Raw genomic sequence first — 20,385 nt, 5'->3', positions numbered from 1 at the left:
CTGACGTTTCAGGCCTAGACCCTTCATCAGGCCCGAAACGTCAGCCTTCCTGCTCCTATGATGCTGCTTGGCCTGCTGTGTTCATCCAGCTCTACACCTTGTTATTTCATGTTCACTGGGGTCTGTTTCCACTGATTTTCATGAACTCTAGCCCAGTTGTGGTGATTAGTATTCTATACAAAAATGAAATGAATTGGTTTTGTTAAGCAGAGTGTATTTTTAATATTGTTAACATATGTTAGTTCCTTTTGAGTGGTTCTTTTTCTCCCCATCTCCTCCATCCTCAGTTCCAATAACTGCAAGGTGGTCATGAGCTTCCTTGTCACCAACATTTGAGACAATCTGATCAGGTCCCTCTGCAGCTTCTCTCCACCCTCCTAGTCCACTGGCCTGTGCCTGTAAGTCTCCCTGCTGCAGTAACATGAACTTGCATCTTTCTCCAGATTCTTTTCCACGACCCCTCAGACCCCATCGTAGAGTCATACAGCTTGGAAACAGTCCCTTCGGTCCAACTTGTCCAGGCCGACCAAGTTTCCCAAACTAAACTAGTGCCATTTGCTTGTGTTTGGCCCATCCCTCCAAACCTTTTCCATTCATGTACCTGTCCAAATGTCTTTTAAATGTTGTAACTGTACCTGCATTTACCACTTCATCTGGCTGTTCATTCCACATACAAACCACCATCTGCTTGAAAAAGTTGCCCTTTTAAATCTCTTTCCTCTCATCTTAAAAATATGCCTTCTAGTTTTGAAGTCCCCTCCCCGAGGAAAAAGACTTTTGCTATTTACCCTATTCATGCCCCTCATGATTTTACAAGCCTCTGTAAGGTCACTCCAAAACCTCCTACGCTCCAATAAAAAAGAGTCCCAGCCTATCCAGCGTCACCTTATAACTCAAACAGTCCAGTCCCCAGTAACATCCTTGTAAAACTTTTTTGCATCCTCTCCAATTTAATAATATCCTTCCGATGTTGCAGGGCGACCAGAATTGTACACAGTACTCCAGAAGAGGCCTCACCAACATCCTATACAACCACAACCTAACATACCAACTCCTAGACTCAGTGGTCTAAGCAATGAAGGCGAGCATGCCAAATGCCTCCTTTACTACCCTATCTACCTGTGACACACCTTGCAAAGAATTATGTACCTGAACCCCTAGGTCTCTGTTCAGCAACACTCCTAATGGCCGTACCTCTATAAGTCCTGCCCTTGTTTATCCAAATTAAACTCTGCCACTCCTCAGCCCATTGGCCCAATTGATCAAGATCCCTTTGTAATCTTAGACAATCTTTACTGTCCACAATATGCCGGGTCGCACAGTGCCTTAGCGGTTAGGGACCTGGGTTCAATTCCAGCCTTGACAGACAGTGTGATGTTTGCACACTTGTCCTGTGTCTGTGTGGGTTTCCTCCCACAGACCAACGATGTGCAGGTTATGTGCATTGGACGTGCTAAATTTCCCGTATTGTCAATCCCTGCACATTGTCTAGGGATGTGCAGGCTGGGTGGATTAGCCATAGGAAATGCAGAGTTATGGGGAATGGGTCTGGGTGGGATGCTCTTCAGAGGGTCAGTATGGACTTAATGGGCCAAACGGCCTGCTTTCACACTGTAGGGAATTCTATGACCACCAATTTTAGTGTCATCTGCAAACTTACTAATCGTGCTTCCTAAATTCTCATCCAAATTGTTTACATAAATGCCCTGCAGAACACCACTGGCCACAGGCCTCTAGTCCAAAAAAAGAACTGTCCACTACCACCCTCATCTATCTTCTTGGTCATGTCCCTGTCAAGTTTGAGACACAATTTCCCATGCACAAAGCTATGCTGACTATCCCTAATTACTACTTGCTTCTCTACATGCATGTAGATTCCGTCAGTGCTCACAGCCTCCTCTTTCTCCCCCAACCCTATTCTCATCAAACTTGGTCACCTGACTTGCCAATGTTCATTGATATTGCTAACAGTTCTGTCTCTTTCATTTTGTCTGTCTTCTTTAACACTCCCACCCACCCTCGACAGACATCACTTATCTTTGAGAAAAACATTTTTGACAATTAACAATTGGGATGTTCAAAGCTGTTACTTTTAGTCCATACTAAAAATTCATTTCCTAACTACTGAGTCCCTCCTGCTTCCTGGAAACTCTGAAACAGACCAAAATTTTCGCAATCTTCATGTCATCTTTGAATTTTGACAACACAACCACACCATTCCTGATACCAGATATCTAAATCTGCATCACTTCACCAGTCTCATTCCCAACTCCAGTTCATCGGCTGCTGAAATCCTCATCCATGCCCATGTTACCTATAGCCCTGTCATTTCCAAAACATTCCTGACCAGCTGCTCACATTCATCTCACCCCACCCAAAAATAAGAGATCACCCAAAACTCTGTTCTTGTATGCTTTTTTGCATGAAGCCCCACTTTGCGAAAGTGCCTTAATTTAATATTAGTAATCTCTTTTACAAATTCTCCACATGGCCTGTGTCACTTTCTGTGTCATCACCAGATTCCCCTAATGAGGGATTTTGTGTGCTTGCCTTTATTGATCTTTTCTGAACTCTTTCAAGTTTCACAACATCCTTTCATCCTTTCAAGTTTCACAACATCCTTTCAATAGAAGGGAGACCAGAATTGAATGCAGTAGTCCAAAGTGACATAACCAATATTCTGTACAGCTGCAACATGGCATCCTAACTCTTACACTCAATGCACTGACCAATAAAGGTAATGATCTGTCTCAGTAATCTGAAGTCACACAATCCTTTGAGAACTCTGTACTCTTATCTTAATCTTCCACACCCTCAGAACGTCCCAAAGTGAGTCACAGTCAATTATCATTTTTGAAGTATGAATGCAGGAAATATTTAACAAAATAACAAACACACCATGCTGATTTGAAATTATATTGCTACAAACTCACTATGGCTGGGTCAAATCCTGGAACTCCTTTCCAAAAAGCATTGCAGGTATACCGAAACCAAGTGGACAGTACAATTTCAAGAAAGTAGCTCACAACTACCTTATCTAAGTCAGTTACTGATGGGCAATAAATGCTGGTCTAGGTGGCTAAGACCACTTCATGTGAATGAATAACAAAATAGGAGTTTCTCTTACCTGAAGAGAGAGAAATTAGGATAATTTTCCTTGGAGCTGACAAGGTTAAACAGTAGTTTAGTAATAGAGTTGTACAGCATAGAAACAGAAGCTTGGGTCCAATTCATCCATGCCAACCTAAATTAATCTAGTCCCATTTGCCAGCATTTGCTCCATATGTCTCTAAACCCTTTCCTATTCATTTATACATCCAGATGCCTTTTAAATGTTGTAATTGCACTAGCCTCCACTACTTCCTTTGGTAGCTCACTCATGCACCACTCTCTGTGTGCCCCTTAGGTCCCTTTTAAATATTTTCCCTCTCACCTTAAACCTATGCCCTCCAGCTTTGGACTCCCCTACCCTGGGGAAAAGACCTTGACTATTCACCCTGTCCTTTCCCACTCATGATTTTATAAACCTCTAGAAAGTCACCCCCTCAGCCTCCGATGCTCCAGGGAAAATAGCCCCAGCCTATTCAGCCTCTGCCTATAACTCAAACCCTCCACCCTGGCAACATCCTTGCAAATCTCTTCTGAACCCTTTCAAGTTTCACAACATCCTTTCAATTGAAGGCAGATCAGAATTGAATGCAGTATTCCAAAAGTGGCCTAACCAATATCCTGTACATCAGCAACATGGCATCGCAACTCCAATACTCAATGCACTGACCAATAAAGGCAAACATACCAAATGTCTTCTTCACTACCCTGTCAACATGCAGCCTCACCTTTCATGAACTATGAACATGCAACTTTTTCGTCTCTTTGTTTGGCAACATTTTCCAGGATCCTACCATTAAGTGTATAAGTTCTGACCCGATTGGTTTTTCCAAAATGCAACGCCTCACATTTATCTAAATTAAACTCCTTCTGTCACTCCTCAGCCCATCTGATCAAGGTCCCATTGTACTTTAAGATAACCGTCTTCTCTGTCCACAACACCACCAATTCACCTGAAAACTTACTAACCATTCCTCCTAAATTCACATCTAAATCATTTATATAAATGACAAAAAGCAGTGGATCCAGCACTGATCCTTGTGGCACACTGCCAGTCACAGGCCTCCAGTCCAAAAAATAACCCTCCACTATCTGTCTCCTACCTTCATGCCAATTTTGTATCCAAATGACTAGCTCTCCCTGGATCCATGTGATCTAACCTTGCTAACCTAAACTTGCCAAACACCATGCTGAAGTTCAAATAGACAATGTCAACTGCAGTGCCTTCATCAATCTTCTTTGTCACTTCTTCAAAAAACTCAATCAAGTTCGTCAGACATGATTCCCCACACAAAGGCATGATGATTATCTCTGCTCAGTCCTTGCCCTTCCAAATACATATAAATCCAGTCCCTCAGAATCCCCTCCAGCAACTTACCCATCATTGATGACAGGCACACCTGTCTGTAGTTCCCTATCTTTTCCTTATCAGCTTTCTCAAATAATGGTACCACATTCACCTCTGAATGAATGAATTTCTCTTTATTTCAGTCCTAAATGGCCAACTCAGTATCCCGAGACTGTGATCCCCTGGTTCTGAACTCACTAGTCATCAGGAACACCCTTCTTGCATTTACCCTCCCTGGTCAGTTACAATTATATAAGTTTAAATAAGATTCCCCCTTATTTTTCTAAATTCCTGTGAATATAGTCCTAACTGATCATTTCTCTCTTCATCCATGAGTACTCTCAACCCAGACAGTGTCAACAGAATTTAAATGCCACCAATTGCCTTGAGGGGTTCTGAGCCCACATCCTTAGTACATTAGCCTGGGTGTCTGGGTTACTACTTCAGTGACTAGACATGGAAATAATGCTGTATTCACATATTGGAAATAAGAGAAATGCTATGGGACTCAAGGCAAAATTCAGGAGTCGAAAGAGATGAACTGACTGAATTTTGTCTTTTAAGAGACACTCCAAAAAAGAATGGAGAGCTGTGATTGTCCATGAGAGTAATAGATGGGATAAAAACTGAAATAATAAAGAAATAGAAATAAGAATAATCAAGAATAGGAAAACAATGAGTCTTTAATTTTGAAGAAATTAACACAAACATGCTGTGTTTGCATGAAATCTAATTTCTTTGATACATTCTGATACTGACCAACCACCCACTGACCAATCCTAAATGTTTTACTAAAGCTGAGGAGTGTGACTGTCTCCTGGAACAAAGTGTCGAAGTAACTCTCCCACTCTCCAATGGCCAACAACGTCTGCAGCTCTGACCCTAGCTCAATAGCTCTGATTGCAGGTTACCTGACCTGTAGGTACTCACTGCAGAATCAGCTGTCCAAGATCAGAATGTTCTCCACAAACTTCCACAAGCTTCAGTTTCTTGAACTACAAACACTCACTACAGATGTGGCTGTTCAGAAATATAATGTTCTCCACAAACCTCCTAAATGCTGCAGTTCCTTGATCTTCAAACAGTCACTACCGAAATGACTTTAAATTGTTCTCCACAAACTCCCACACGTTACAGTTCTAGAATAACACCAACCCTGCCATGAAGTTTAAACTCAGTCCAGTTAGGGCAGCATGGTGATTAACATTGCCGGGGAGCTGGTTTAGATTCCACCCTTGGGTGACTGTCTGTGTGGAGTTTGCACATTCTCTCCATGTTTGCATGGTTTTCCTCCAGGTGCTCCTGTTTCCTCCCACAATTTAAAGATGTGCAGGTTGGATGGATTGTCCATGCACCATCCCACTAACTGGTTGCATCGCTCCCTCCACGCTGTTGCATCCTGACCAGCAGCAGATCCTCCAAAGAGCATCTCTCCCCATTGTATCTTCTATCCTGCACTTGCATCACTTCTCTCCCGTGATGTTTCACAACCACATGAAATGCTAGGGGAATCTTCCTCCTTTGGCTTCTGTCTTTGAAGGTTGTATGGGGGCATTAACCAATTACATTGTACAGAATTCCAAGTGCAAAGACATATGTTATCAATGAGGGGAATGAGAATTGAAATGTCCATCTAGGACATTGTCCATCTTAGGAAGATGATAGTGGACTAGTAGACAGTCCAACAATAATACCTAGTTGTGTTATTGCTGGACTATTAATCCAGACTGCCACATAATGTTCTGGAATTAAGAGTTAAATAATGTCCCTAACCTTAAATCCAAAGGCTCTTGGCACTGATCCCTCCACCAAGTGGAATATTCTTTTCCAGTCTACCCTGTCAATGTCCCTCATAATTTTATACAACTCAATCATGTCCACCCTCAGTTTCAAGGGAAACAAACACAATCTATCCAATCTCTCTTCTGAACTCTCCAGCCCAACCAATATCCTGGTGAATCTCCTCTGCACCCTCTCTAGTGCAATCACATCCCTCCCACAATGTGGATTCCAGAGCTGCATGCAATACTGTAACTATCGCCTAACCAAAGTTTCATGCGGTTCCAGCAAAACCTTCCTGCTCTAAATCTCTATGTCTTGGCTAATGAAATAAGTATTTCACACACCTTCTTAACCATTTTATCAAACGGTCCTGCACCTTATGGAACCTGGGCTTGTCAAGGTTCAACTATTCATTATGCCTGTTTGTCCTGCCTAAATGCATCACCTCATACTACATGTGGATTGAATTCAATTTGCGATTATCTTTGGGTCAGTTCTGAGGAAGGGTCACTGGATCCAAAACATTAACTCTGTTTTTTCCTTCACAGATGCTGCCAGACCTGCTGAGCTTTTCCAGCAACTTTGTTTTTGTTCCTGATTTACAGCATCCACAGTTCTTTCGTATTTTATTTTCTGAAGAACAGCCATACTGGACTTGAAACATTAACACATTTCTCTTTCTACAGATGCTGCTAGATCTGTTCGGTTTATCCAGCACATTCTGTGTTTGTTTCAATTTTCAGAATTCTGTGTTTTGCTTCTATTTAAATGTATCCTAATCTGATTCTGAACACTGCATCTTTATATAGTTTGTATACATTTTTTCCATGTTTTACTATGCTATGATGTAAAGACACATTTTCCAACTATTTTGTGTCTATGTTAACACTTGTGAGGATTCAAAGAATTTGCTGGACATAACCGGGAAGCTTTGTTCAAATTTGCAGTATAGACATTCTTAAAGGGTTTTAACCAAGCCATTTGAAATAACTGTTGCAGAATCATAGAAGTGTTACAGCACTGAATAAAGCAATTCTGGCCACTGTTTGTGCTGGCTCTTCAAATGCGCAGCATAACTCAGTGCCATTCTCCATCCTCTACCCTGCAAACCTTGCACATGCTTTGCATTTAAATAATCATTCGATATGTTCTTGAATACCTTAATGGAACCTGTCTCTATCAGTCTTCCAAACAGTGCATTCTAATTTTAAAAAATGCTTTATCTCATATCACATTTGCTTCTTCTGCAAACCACTTTTAATCTGTGTCCTCTTGTTCTTGGTCCTTTTACAAGCAGGAATGATTTCTCCATATATATACTCTCCAAGCCACTCATAAATAGGGTGGCATGGTGGCTCAGTGGTTAACACTGCTTCCTCACACCACCAGGGACTCAGGTTCAGTTCCAGCCTCAGGTGACTGTCTGTGTGGAGTTTACACATTTTCCCTGTGTCTGTGTGGGTTTCCTCTGGGTGCTCTGGTTTCCTTCCACAGCCCAAAGTATGCAGGTTAGGTGGACTGGCCATGCTAAATTGCCTGTAGTGTCCAGGGATATGTAGGTTAGGTGGATTAGCCATGGGAAATGCAGGGTTATAGGGCAGTGGGGTGAGCCTGGGTAGGATGCTGTTTGGAGAGTTGGTGTGAACTTGTTGGGTTGAATGGCCTGTTTCCACACTGTGGGGATTCTATGAATTTTGAAATCTACTTATCTGATTGCATTCTTTGCCTCCTTCTTTAGGAGAAGAACAGTCCAAACCCTCCAGTCCCTCATAACACATAACATTGGTTCCATAGCTGAGAAACTTCCTCATAGATCTTTTCAGTCCTTCTCCATATGTTCATTGTATTCCCATAATATAGCACATGGAGCTGTATTCCAGTTCATATCTAATAAGTGTGTTATGCAAGTTCAGCATCACCTCCTTTGTCTTGTGCTTTATTCCCCCATTAATAAATCTCAAGACACTGTACATTTTATTAACTGCTGTCTCCACCTGTTGTGCCACCTTCAATGATCTGTGCCCATATAAATCCATGTACTCTGATCCTGCACTATTTAGAATTGTATCCTTCATTTTATATTGCATTTCTGTGTTCTTCCTGCCAAAATGCATTAATTTTCCCGTCCCTGCATTCAATGTCTTTTGTCACCCATCCATCCACTCTGCCAACTCTATCCATGTCCTCTTTACGTTCTAAAATGTATTCCTCACAGTTTACAATGCTTTCCAAGTTTCATATCATTCATAAACTCTGCAATTGTCTCCTCTGCACCAAGATCTAGATTATTAATATCAATCAGGAAATAGATGGATTCCAATAACGAGTCCAGGGGAATTCCATGACAAATCCTATTCCAATTTCAATGATATCCATTGACCATTATTCTGTTTCCTATAACTCAGCCAATTTTATATCCACATTGTTATTGAATCCCTTATTCCATCAGTTATAACTTTTCTCACAAGTCTGTTTATAGCACTACATTAAATGCGTTTTGGAAGTCCGTAGATGCCACATCAACATAATCGTCCTCATAGATACTATCTGTTATCACCGCAAAAAAGCTTCAGTGTGCTAGTTAGCATGATTTACTGTTTAGAAATCCATGTTGACTCTTCACAATCAACTGATCATCTTTGTCCATATGACTACTAACTTATCCAGAAAAAGTTTCTTCCCCAGTATCGAAGTTAAGATGACTCCGTCAGTGTTGTGCTTCTCTAAACAATCCCTTTATGAACAATGTTCCCAATTCTTCAGATGTTGGCACCTCTCCTGAGGCTTGGGAAGACTGAAAGATTATGGGCTGCTTTTTTAAAATAAAAGCCTTTTTGCTTCTTTACTATGATTTTTCACCTCTCCCCTGAAGCTCCTGTATTCTCATTGATTCTCAAATGTGCTTTCTACCTGCCACCTGTCCTAAGCACACTTATTCATCTTTATGTTAATTTTTATCTCCTTCATAATCCAAGCTATTACTAATGTTTTTAATTACAATGATTGACATTTACTATCTTAAAATCATCTATTGCCAAATGTCATTAAAACAATATATTAAGTATTTACAATGAAGACATCATATACATCTAAGATGGTTTTATTGTTAGGTTATTTGTCATATTTTAACCTGAAAATGATCTTTTTTCCCTTAAAATGGCCACCTAATTTTTTTTATATATTTCACAGATTGAGAGTGAAACACGTCAACAATATTTTGATCCCTCAATTTTAAAAAAAAAGTCTCTATCTTCAGTAAACAAAATGACAACACCGGGTTGTCCCAATTTGTTTAACATTAATAGGATGACATAATACATAAAACAGGGATGGTTGATCAGAGAAATGCAGTTGATGCCATGGACATGGACTTGCAGAAGGCATTAGATACATTGTCACCGCAGATGACTGTGAGCAAAGCTATAAATTCATGGAGTGAAAGGAACAGCAGCAACATAGATACAAAATTTGCAGAGTGGCAGGAATCAGGGTATGCAGTTGGAAGAAGTGAATTCCAATGTGAAGAAATGTGAAGTGATACATTTTAGTAGGAAGATAAGAACTTGTTTCTCATCCAATTTAGATTTTTTTTTCATCTTACATTGGTATTTCTTGCTAAATGTTCCTACAAATGCCTTGCTACTGCATTATTCGAGTCCTGTACTACCAAATGACTACAAAATAAGGGGTACAAATGCAATAATGATGCAGAAGAAGAGGGACTAGGGTGTACATGTGCATAAGTTACTAAACATGGAAGGACAACTTGAAAAAGTGATTAACAAAGTATACAGTACACTAGGCATTATTAACAGGGGTAGTAGTATCACCATAGTCTCAGAGGACCGTAAGATTGCTCTGGTTGGAAAAAAAGGAATGGTGGTCACCATACCTCAAGCAAGGAGACGGGTTGAGAAGGTGGATCTTACTTCAGCCAGTGTGGGAACTGAACCCCCACTGTTGACATCAATCTATATCACAAACCAGCCATCCAGCTGACAAAGTACAGAGTAAGCAAGTTACGTTTAATTTCTATCAAGGCTGGGTTAAGCCTCAGTTAGAATATAGTGTCCAGTTCTGACCTCTACACTTTAGGAAAGATGTGAAGGCAATGAAGGGAAAGAATTCAAGAGAATGGACCCAGAGCTTGGAAATTTCAGTTATGAAGATCAATTGGACTGTTCTCCTTGGAAAAGAGATGGCTGAGAGGGCATATAATCAAACGATTCAAAATCAGGACTGAACTGGACAGAGTAAGTAGGGATACTAGTAATAGGATTAAGAATGAGAGGGCACAGATTATAAGTAATCAATACAAGAATTTGAAGTTATCTAAGGAAAAAAAAACTCTTTCCATGGTTAGTGTCTGTAATACACTGCCCGAGAATGTAATGGAAGCAGGTTCAGTCAAGGCATTCAAAAGAGTATAGATGGCTATTTGAAATGGAAGAACATGTAGGGATCCGGGAAGAAGACTGACAAATAGCACTAATTAATGCTAAACAAATGACGGAAATTGATCAGAGGAATACAGTTGATGCCATGGACATGGACTTGCAGAAGGCATTAGTCTGGCAACATTTGTGTAGGGAAGGCAGAGTTAATGTTTTGGGTTCAGTAACCCTTCCTCAAAACAGTTCTGAGGAAAGACCACTGAAACTGAAACATTAACTTTGATTTTCTTCCACAGATGCTGCCAGACCTGTTGAGCCTTTCCAGTAATTTCTGTTTATGTTTCTGATTTCCAGCATCCACAGTTTTTTCGGTTTTTACAGATTAGTGCTGATTTGGACAGCATGTAGGATGCACAGAATGGACTATTCTGCATTGTAACAATGGCTCAGATGAGGGCATGGGCAACATCATTGCAAGAGTTTCTGGTTCAGACAGTATCGGTATAATTTATTTTCTGACAATATTATTTGACTCTTCAGCTCCATTCTCCATCCCACAAGAGAAAACAAATTGAACAGAATCATCCAGAAGCAGCACGGTGGCTCAGTGGTTAGTGCTGTTGTCTCACAGAGGCAAGGACCGGGGTTTGATTCAAGCCTCAGGAGAATGCCTGTGTAGAGTTTGCACATTCTCCCATTGTCTGGTGGGTTTTCTCTGGGTGCTCTGGTTTCTTCTCATGGCCCAAAGGTATACAGGTTAAGGTGGGTTGCTAAATTGCCCATATTGTCCAAGGATATGCAGGCTACGTGGATTAGCCAAGGGAATTACAGCGATATAGGGTAGTGGGGTAGGTCTGTAAATTGGGAGAGTGGAATGTGCAGCGGGACCTGGGCATCCCTTGTACCCCAATCACTGAGGGTAAGCTTGCAGATGCAAATGATATGTTGGCCTTCATTACGAGAGGTTTCCAGTGCAGGAGCAGGGATGTGTTGTTGCAGTTGTACAGGGCCTTGGTGACACCACACCTAGAATATTGTGTGCAGTTTTGTCTCCTTTTCTGAGGAAGGATGTTCTTGCTCTCGAGGGACTGCAGCAAAGGATTAGCAGGCTGATTCTGGGGATGGCGGGACTGATATTTGAGTAGTGATTGACTAGATTGGGGCTGTTTTCGCTGGAGTTCAGACAAATGAGGGGGGATTTCATAGAGACTTATAATTTTCTGACAGGACTGGACACAGTTGATGCAGAAAGGATGTTCCCGATGGTGGGTGTGTCCAGAACCAGGGGTCACAGCATGAGGGTTCCGGGTAGACGATTTAGGACGGAGATGAGAAGACATTTCTTGACCCAAAGAGTGGTGAGCCTGTGGAATTCATTACCACAGGAGGTAATTGATGCCAAAACATTTAATGTTCTGAGGAGGCAGCTAGGTACAGCACTTGGGGCGAATGGGATCAAAGGTTCAGGGGAGAAAGCAGGATTAGGCTGTTGAGTTGGACACTCAGCCATCGTCATGAAGAATGGCGGAGCAGGCTCTAAGGGTCAAATAGCCTCCTACTGTTCCTAACTTCTATGCCTGGGTGGGAATGCTCTTCGGAGAGTCAGTGTAGGCTCGATGGGCCGAATGACCTACTTCCACACTGGCAGGGATTCTATCACAGCATTTAATAGGGGGAAACCTACCCATAATTCCCCGGGTGCTGAAAGCCTTGCCACAAGCTGGAGAGCAGTGCGCAGGCGCAGAGTCGACTGTAACTGGACCATTCGCGGAGAGAGCGAGGGCGATAGGCAGCTCCGAAAGCATTGGCAATGCGGCAGGAAGAAGGAACCAGTTAATCGTGCGAATGGACTGAGAGACTTCGTGAAGTTCTTGTGTAAGCCACAAACCCCGAATAAAATAACCCCACACCGCCGTTTGCACCAGATGAACGACGGCTCCAGGCTTCCCCCCGGCAACAGGGCCCTTGGGGGGGGCTGCCATCTTTATTGGGGGCACTGAGCTGCACGACGCATGCGCAGCCGCCATCTTTGTACAGGGAAATGTTTGGAACGACTGGGAAGAGCTAGCTGGCCATTGTTCAGAGTGAAGACAACTTGTCCATCAAGCTGCCTTAACCTTTCGTACCCATGCCTTATTGATGAGGTAGAGCGGCTTCAGTGAAGCAAATCCTGCTCTCCAGATCCCACTACCTCACGGGACTCCCTGACGCCATGTGTTCAAAGATCTGTGGCTCTGCTTAGTCACATGTAGACCCAAAACTCAGGACCCTTAGTACACATCATCCTCAAATTGACTGACTGCCAGTCACAACGAGCAGCAGGGAGCATGCACAGTCATCAGGGTCAGGGGGAAGGGATTTCTATATTGCACTAACAGTGAAGGATTTTGAAAAGTCCTTTTACAGGGTGTTAAATGGGGAGGACATAAGCACTGCAAATTCAAACCAATAGAAGTGTTTTTGTTTTGAATGTCTGATCTGCACAGGCAGGGATGATATTTGTAAACTTCTTCCACAGGATGTTTGAAGAGGATTCATGTCTTTTATAGGATACGAAGATTCATCAGAACCTTGATATTATCTACCTTGGATTGTAAGCATTAAGTTCCAGGTCAGTACCAGTTACTGCATTAAATTTCTTCTGCACATTTTCTCTGTACGTTATTGGCAAAAATCTGGAATCTGTGACACATCAACTTTGATTCTGAACATTTCTTCATAGAAAGAGGAGTAGGTTATTCAGCCCTTCAAGCCTGCACCCCCCCGCCAACGTCATTCTATTCAATCATGGCTGATCTAACACTTAATTGTCTTTTATCAACCCTTCCTCATAACCTGTATTTATTTTATTCATTCACAGAATATGACATTAATTGCTCGTTCTTAATGGAAAACCACAATGCTGTGGGTCAGGAGTCAGATGTAGGCCAGACCTGGTAATGACAGTTTCCTTCCCTCAAGAGCATTAGTGAACTGGATGAATTTTTCCTGATAATCAGGAATCATTAAACACTTAATTCCAGATTTTTATTGAATTCAAATTCTGTCATCTGCCGTGGCAGGATTCAAGTCTGGGTCTCTGGATTGATAATTTAGTGATAATATCACTACACCATCACCTCCCACACTTGTAATCAGAAATTTGATAATTTCCATGTTACACATGCTCAAAGACAGACATTCCACAACCTTCTGTGGTAGAAAATTCCAAACATTCACAACCCTCTGGGTAAAATAAATTCTCCTCATTTCAGAGCTATGTAGCATTTTTAATATTGTGGCCCCTCAATGTAGACTGTCCAGCAAGGGGTCTTGTCTTACTTGCATTCACAGGGTTTCTCTTTAAATAGTTTTGTAAGTTTCAGTGAGATCACCTGTTATTCTTTGAAACTGTAGAGAATACAGTCCCAGTTTATCCACTCTGTCCTCCGAGGACAGCCCCACCATCCCTGGAACAAGTCTAGTGAACCTTTGTTGCACTTCATCTTTACTGAGAGACCAAAAGGACACCAAAACTGCACATGGTACTCCAGGCTGTGGTGTAACCAAGCTCCTGTATGATTGGACTAAGGCTTCACTGCTGTACTCAAATCCTGTTGCAAGAAATGCAAACATTCCAGTAGCCTCCCTAATAGCTTGCTGCATCTGCATGTTAACCTTCAGTGGCTTATCATTAAGGATGCCTACGTCCCTTTGTACATCTATACTTTCCAACCTCTTACCATTTAAGAAATGACGTGCACATCTGTTTCTCCAACTGAAATGGAAACTTCAAGACTATAGATGTGCACTTGCGATGCCAAAGCATATAAGGTAATGGGTCAATGGAATTAGAATAGTTAGGTGCTTGTTTTTGAATAGCTCAGAATTGATGACCTGAAGGACCTTTTTCTATGTTGTAGATCTCTATTACTGTATGATAATATGACTAGTTTTTCCACGTTATATTCCATCCACCATGTTCTAGTCCATTTGCAAGTCTGTCCAAATCCTCCTGAAATTGCTTTACGTCTTCACAACACACATTCCCCACTTAATTTTGTATCATCACAAAATGGAAATTTTACATTTGGTCCCCACTTCCAAATTATTGATAAATATTGTTAATAGCAGTATCCCACTAGTCGCAGCCTGCCAATGCGAGAAGACCATTTATTCCTACTTTCTGTTTTCTGTTAGCCAATCATTAATCAAATTTACTTTTGTGTTTCTGGGTTCTCTCTCACTCCAGATTTTCTGTTTAAAATAAACTTCACAGAGTCTTAGAAGGGGAGGATTTGTAATTAGGAAACAGAAGCAAAACGTCAGATCAGGATCTGTTAGAAGTGCCCAGTTTCTGGCAACCTGAATATCATCACGTTTTGAACATGGAAGGAAACAGCACTGTTCATAGTGGAGAGACACTGTACACGCATTCTCTTTGCCACCAGGATCTCAGCCAGTCATCTGGTGTGTTGGAACATAAATACGGTCAGAAAGAGGAGAAACCGTGGAAGTGTGGGGACTGTGGGAAGGGATTCAGATCCCCATCAGAGCTGGAGGTTCATCGGCGCATTCACACTGGAGAGAGGCCGTTCACCTGCTCTAGGTGTGGGAAGAGATTCACTCAGTTATCCCACCTGCTGACCCACCAGAGAGTTCACACTGGGGAGAGGCCGTTCACCTGCACCGAGTGTAGGAAGGCATTCACTCAGCTATCCCACCTGCTGAAACACCAGCTCGTTCACACTGACAAGAGACCTTTTAAATGCCCAGACTGTGGGAAGTGTTATAAAAGTTCCGATAAACTAATGTCCCATCAACGTGTTCACACTGACGAGAGACTGTTTAGGTGCTCCCAATGTGGGACTGGGTTCAGGCGATCCTCTCACCTCACTGCACACCAGCGGGTTCACACCGGGGAGAGGCCGTTCACCTGCTCTGTGTGTGGGAAGGGATTCACTCAGTCAACCCACCTGCTGAGACACCACCGCATTCACACTGGGGAGAGACCGTTTAATTGCCTGGACTGTGGGATGTGCTTTACAAGTTCTGAGGAACTGATGTCCCATCAATTTGTTCACACTGATGAGAGACCGTTCATGTGTTCTCACTGTGGGGCTGCGTTCAAAAAATCATTCCAACTCACTGTACACCAGCGGATCCACTCTGGGGAGAGGCCATTCACCTGCTCTGAGTGTGGGAAAGGATTCACTCGATCATTCCACCTACTAAGACACCAGCAAGTTCACACGGGAGAGAAACCTTTTAAATGTCTGAACTGTGGGAAATGTTTTAAAAGTTCTGGGGAACTAATCTGCCATCAACGTGTTCACACCGATGAGAGACCGTTCAGATGCTCTCACTGTGGAACTGGATTCAGGTTGTCATCTCATCTCACTGTACACCAGCGAATTCACACTGGAGAGAGACCGTTCACCTGCTCCGTGTGTGGGAAGAGATTCACTCAGTCGTCTAACCTTCTGGCACACCAGAGAACACACACTGGGGAGAAGCCTTTCACCTGCTCCGTGTGTGGGAAGAGATTTGCTCAGTCGTCCAACCTGCTGGCACACCAGCGGATTCACAACTAACCACAGTGATTGGAATTTGCTATTATGCTCATGTGGACCTATTTCTGTTGGTGTTAATAATCTAGAGCCCAGTTATAGGTGTTAAAGTGCTGGTTAAAGGTCAAATAAATCACACTTGTGTTGTATACACTGTGTTTTAAGTCTTTTTAATATCTTTAACACAAGTTAATTTCTTTTGAAGAATTCTCCCTCTCTCTTTTTCCTTCCACTTCACCTCAGAGTTTCTTTGTCACTAAGATTGAGACAATCTAATCATCTGCTTCTGCTGTTTCCCTCCCTTCCCCTAATCTTTCAAGCAAAACTTCTTCCAAGTTCCTTCATGTCAAAGCTGTGAAATCGTCATTTCTCCAGTTCCTCTCTCGCGCCCCCTCATTCCCTGTCAGGGCTCACCTTGTCCATAAGATCCACCTCCTCATCCCTCAGTCTTGTTTCTGAACAACAGTGAACTACTGATGGCATCTATCAAACTGTCCTAGGTCACTGATATTGTTCATGGTTTCCTCTCTTCAAAGACTGTCCCACTTCCCTTTCACTCTGCCGCCATTAACTCATCCTCTAAAAAGAAACCACTTGACTCAGCCATCTTTGTATCCCATCTTGAACCTGTCCTTCTTCACTGAAAGTGAATCTGGGTCCATTGTTCCCAGAATTCTATCTTTCAATTCCTCCGATCACATTTCCTCCCCGTCACACAATCAAACTCTTGTCAAAGCCACCAATGAAGTCCTGTGTAACTATGATGAAAGTAAGCTGTCGCTCCTTGTCCTTCTCGTCCTGTCTGAAGCCTTTCACCACACAATCCACCTGCAGCCCCTCTTCACTGTTGTCCTGCTGAGTGGGCATACACTCTTCTGCTTCATTGCTGACCTGTCACATTACAGCCAGAGTATCAACTACAGTGCCTTCCCTTCCTGTTTCCACGCTGTTACTTCTGGTATCCCGGAGCATCTGTCCTTGGCCTCCTCCTAATCCTAATCCACATTCTGCTGCTCAAGGTCATCATCTGAAAACAGCGTCAGATTTCACTTTGGCTGATGACACTAACACCACTCGCAATTCTTCCACTGTTACTAAAGTCTCAGATTGCTTCTCCCACATCCAGGACTCGACTTGCAGAATTCTGTCCAACCCAAACTTGTGGAGGCTGAAGCCATTGATTCTGGCCCTTGTTCCATCTTCTGCTCCTCAGCTACTTATCCTTCTTTCCGCAAGTGTCTGTGACTAAACCAGTTTTTTCACAGCCTGGACATATAATCGACCTCAAGACCTTTAAAGTGTGTAGTCTGGGTTATTGAATGTATTCGAGGCTGAGTTAGGCAGATGTTTGGTCTATGAGGGAGTCCAGGGTTATAGGGCAGACAGGAAAGTGGGATCAAGGACATAACTCAATTGGCCATGATGTTATTGAATGGCAGGGCAGACTCAAGGGGCTGCTTGATCCACTTTGCTTCTAATTTGGATGCTCTTTTGCTCCAAGTATCCAATGAGTGGGAAATGTCAATGACAGAATAAATTGTCCAGTCAGAGAGAATGCTGAGTGTACTGCCACAGCCTATTTTTTTTTTAAACTGACCCAATGATACCATCCATTTGTTCTAGGATACCCCAGTACCAGCAGAAGGAGAAGTGGGCAGCTCAGTGACTCCAGGGTGAGTGCAGTGAGTTATGAAAGAAGACAGTAGACTCCTGTTTTTACATCAGCTTCCGTACTTGGTGAGTGGGAAGTGGGTTCCTAGGTCAGGAGTACCCAGGGTATAGCCAGGTTAGGGCTTAGTCTGTGATCAGGAACAGTTAAGCGGGGTGTGTGATCCAGGAGTTAGTCAAGGGACTGGTGGGGTCAGTTACTGTGTTTAATTGAGTTGTCCTATTTGAACACTTATTAATCAGTCTACACTTCCTTGGTAAACACACAGTTAAGTCTTGCCTGTCACATCATATTCTCTGCCTGGCCTCAGGTCTGAGACATTCACAGATGTTCCTGGGCAGCATTCCACCTGACCTCGCCATGCAACTCCTATGCGTTTCTGTTGGTCAGGACTTGCGCAGGCTCATAATGTGCACCTCCTGATGTATTCCGGAGACAGGAAAATTTGGATTTGTGCCAGTGAACACGGTCAAACGGATGGTTAGCATTTAAGATGGATAAACATGATGGGTCTCTGTGCACATAATGAGCTCTGAGAGGGCACAGTGCTGGGCCATTCTCACAGGTTACCTGATCCACACTACTTTCACCACCAGAGGCACTGTTGTGCCATCTCATGGCTTTCCTGCTCTGCACTACTTTCACCACCAGGGGTGCTGCTGTGCCATTTCACAGGTTGCCTCGTCCTTGCGACTTTTATCATGAATTGGCTTGAGATAACTCACACCAGAGACAAATTTCTACTGTAAAATACCATTTGTCAGTAACACACAAATAGCCAGTGCCAGCAAGTATTGCACTGAACTTGAACATGACAGGGACAATGCAGTGAAACAAGCAACTTTTTGTGGTGCACAAGCCAGTACCTGATGGACATTCCTCACTAAAAACAACTGACAAATGGCAACGTTTTCATGTTGCATCTCTTTTGGCTTCTGTCCACACCTCCCTCCATCTTCCTATTTGGCTTTTGTGTCAATATATTGCTTGTCATAAACCAAGACATACTCTAATCCCAAACTTTTCTTGAAATGTGGGAGCAGGTATCTAAGATGCAAGGCATTGAGAAATGAGATATTTGCAGATGACAAGTTAAAGAGACGTGAGGATGTGATCACTCTTGATGTCCCGTACCCGTTCCAAAAATGTACACCATGCCCATTATTCCCAGAGGGAGTCTTCTTCCACTCTTGTGTACATTACTGGGCTGTGAAATTGTGTTGGTTTTTGCATTGGATTTCAATGTGAAGAAAGTGGAGCTGCAGTAATTTCATGCTGTACAGCACCTGTACCACAGGACAGTACAGAACAGGCTGTGGAACAGTTGTTGTTTGGACGTGCTGAGCTGCAGTGACGGGTTTGCACTGTTTAAACTTTCACTCAATTAGTTTGATTCCAAATGGGGTACAAGAAATGACAAGAACACATTCTGCTGAATTCAGTCATCGTCTTGTCTTTAAAATGGAGGGAAACAAATATTGATGTTTTGAAAACAGTTCACATTACAGAAGAAGATGTGCTAGAGGTCTTAGACTGTATAAAGGTGGATAAATCTCTGGGACCTAATCTAGTGTGTCCCAGGCTGTTGTGGGAAGTTAGGGAGGAAACTGCAGGGCCCTTTGCAGAAATATTTGTATTTATAATTATGGGTTGAGGTGCCGGATGACTGGAGAGTGAATAATGTTGTGCCTTAGAAGAGATGTAAATATAAGCCTGAGAACTATAGACCGGTAAGTCTGACATCCGTGGTGGGTAGATTTTTGGAGGTGATTCTGAAAGATGGGATTTACATACACTTGGAGAGGCAAGGAATGATTGGGGCTAGTCAGCATGGTTTTGTGCACAGGAAGTCATGTCTCACAAACTTGATTGAGTTTGTTGAGGAAGTAACCAATAAGGTTGATGAGGGCGGAGTGGTAGACATTGTTTACTTGGACTTGAGTAAAGCTTTTGACAATGTTCCACATGGTAGACTAATTAGTAAAGTTAGATCACGTGTGATTTAGGGTGAGCTCACCAATTGGATACAAAATTGGCTTAACAGCAGGAGACAGAGAATGGTGGTGAAGCGATTTTTTTGGACTGGAGGCCTGTTACCAGTGGTGTTCTGCAGGGATCAATGCTGGGTCCACTTTTGTTTGCCATTTATATTCTCATCTAAGTCATTTATTTAAAAAGGCATGGTTAATAAGTTTGCAGATGACACCAGAACTGGTGATGTATTGGACAGTGAAGAAGGTTATCCAAGATTACAAAGAGATCTTGATCGATTGGGTCAATGTGCTGAGGAAATGGCGTATGGAGTTTAATTTGGATCAATGCAGGGTATTGCATTTCGGTAAAAGAAACAAGGGCAGGGCTTATACAATTAGAAGTAGGGCAATTGGTCATATTGTAGAACAAAGAAACCTAGGATTGCAGGTACATAATTTTTTGCAGTTGTCGTCACATGTAGCTAAGAAGGTATTTAGCATGCTTGCCTTCATTGCTCAGACCTTTGTGTATAGAAATTGGGAAGTCATGTTGAAGTTGTAC

The 20,385-nt window shown here is 42.5% G+C and overlaps 2 protein-coding genes across 3 annotated transcripts in view; one reads left to right on the top strand and one right to left on the bottom strand.

The window, feature by feature from the left end:
• Positions 1–20,385, bottom strand: part of LOC109931411 (zinc finger protein 345-like) — a 56,109-nt gene that overhangs the window by 27,616 nt on the left and 8,108 nt on the right. The window lies entirely within an intron of this gene.
• Positions 12,384–16,330, top strand: LOC109931410 (gastrula zinc finger protein XlCGF57.1-like). Of its 2 annotated transcripts, none has more exons than XM_048619162.1 (3): positions 12,384–12,507; positions 13,151–13,243; positions 14,891–16,330. In XM_048619162.1, the coding sequence occupies exon 3, from the start codon at positions 15,000–15,002 to the stop codon at positions 16,203–16,205; it is 1,206 nt and encodes a 401-aa protein (XP_048475119.1). In that variant the 5' UTR covers positions 12,384–12,507; positions 13,151–13,243; positions 14,891–14,999; the 3' UTR covers positions 16,206–16,330. The 2 variants fall into 2 exon arrangements, with proteins under 2 accessions (XP_048475119.1, XP_020386293.2); XM_020530704.2 differs by having other exon boundaries at positions 14,864–16,330.

This window comes from Rhincodon typus, chromosome 42 (assembly GCF_021869965.1).
Source record: "Rhincodon typus isolate 14 chromosome 42, sRhiTyp1.1, whole genome shotgun sequence".
NCBI lineage: Eukaryota > Metazoa > Chordata > Chondrichthyes > Orectolobiformes > Rhincodontidae > Rhincodon > Rhincodon typus.
The sequence above is the reverse complement of the archived record's forward strand: the minus strand, read 5'-3'. Positions and strand labels throughout refer to the sequence as shown.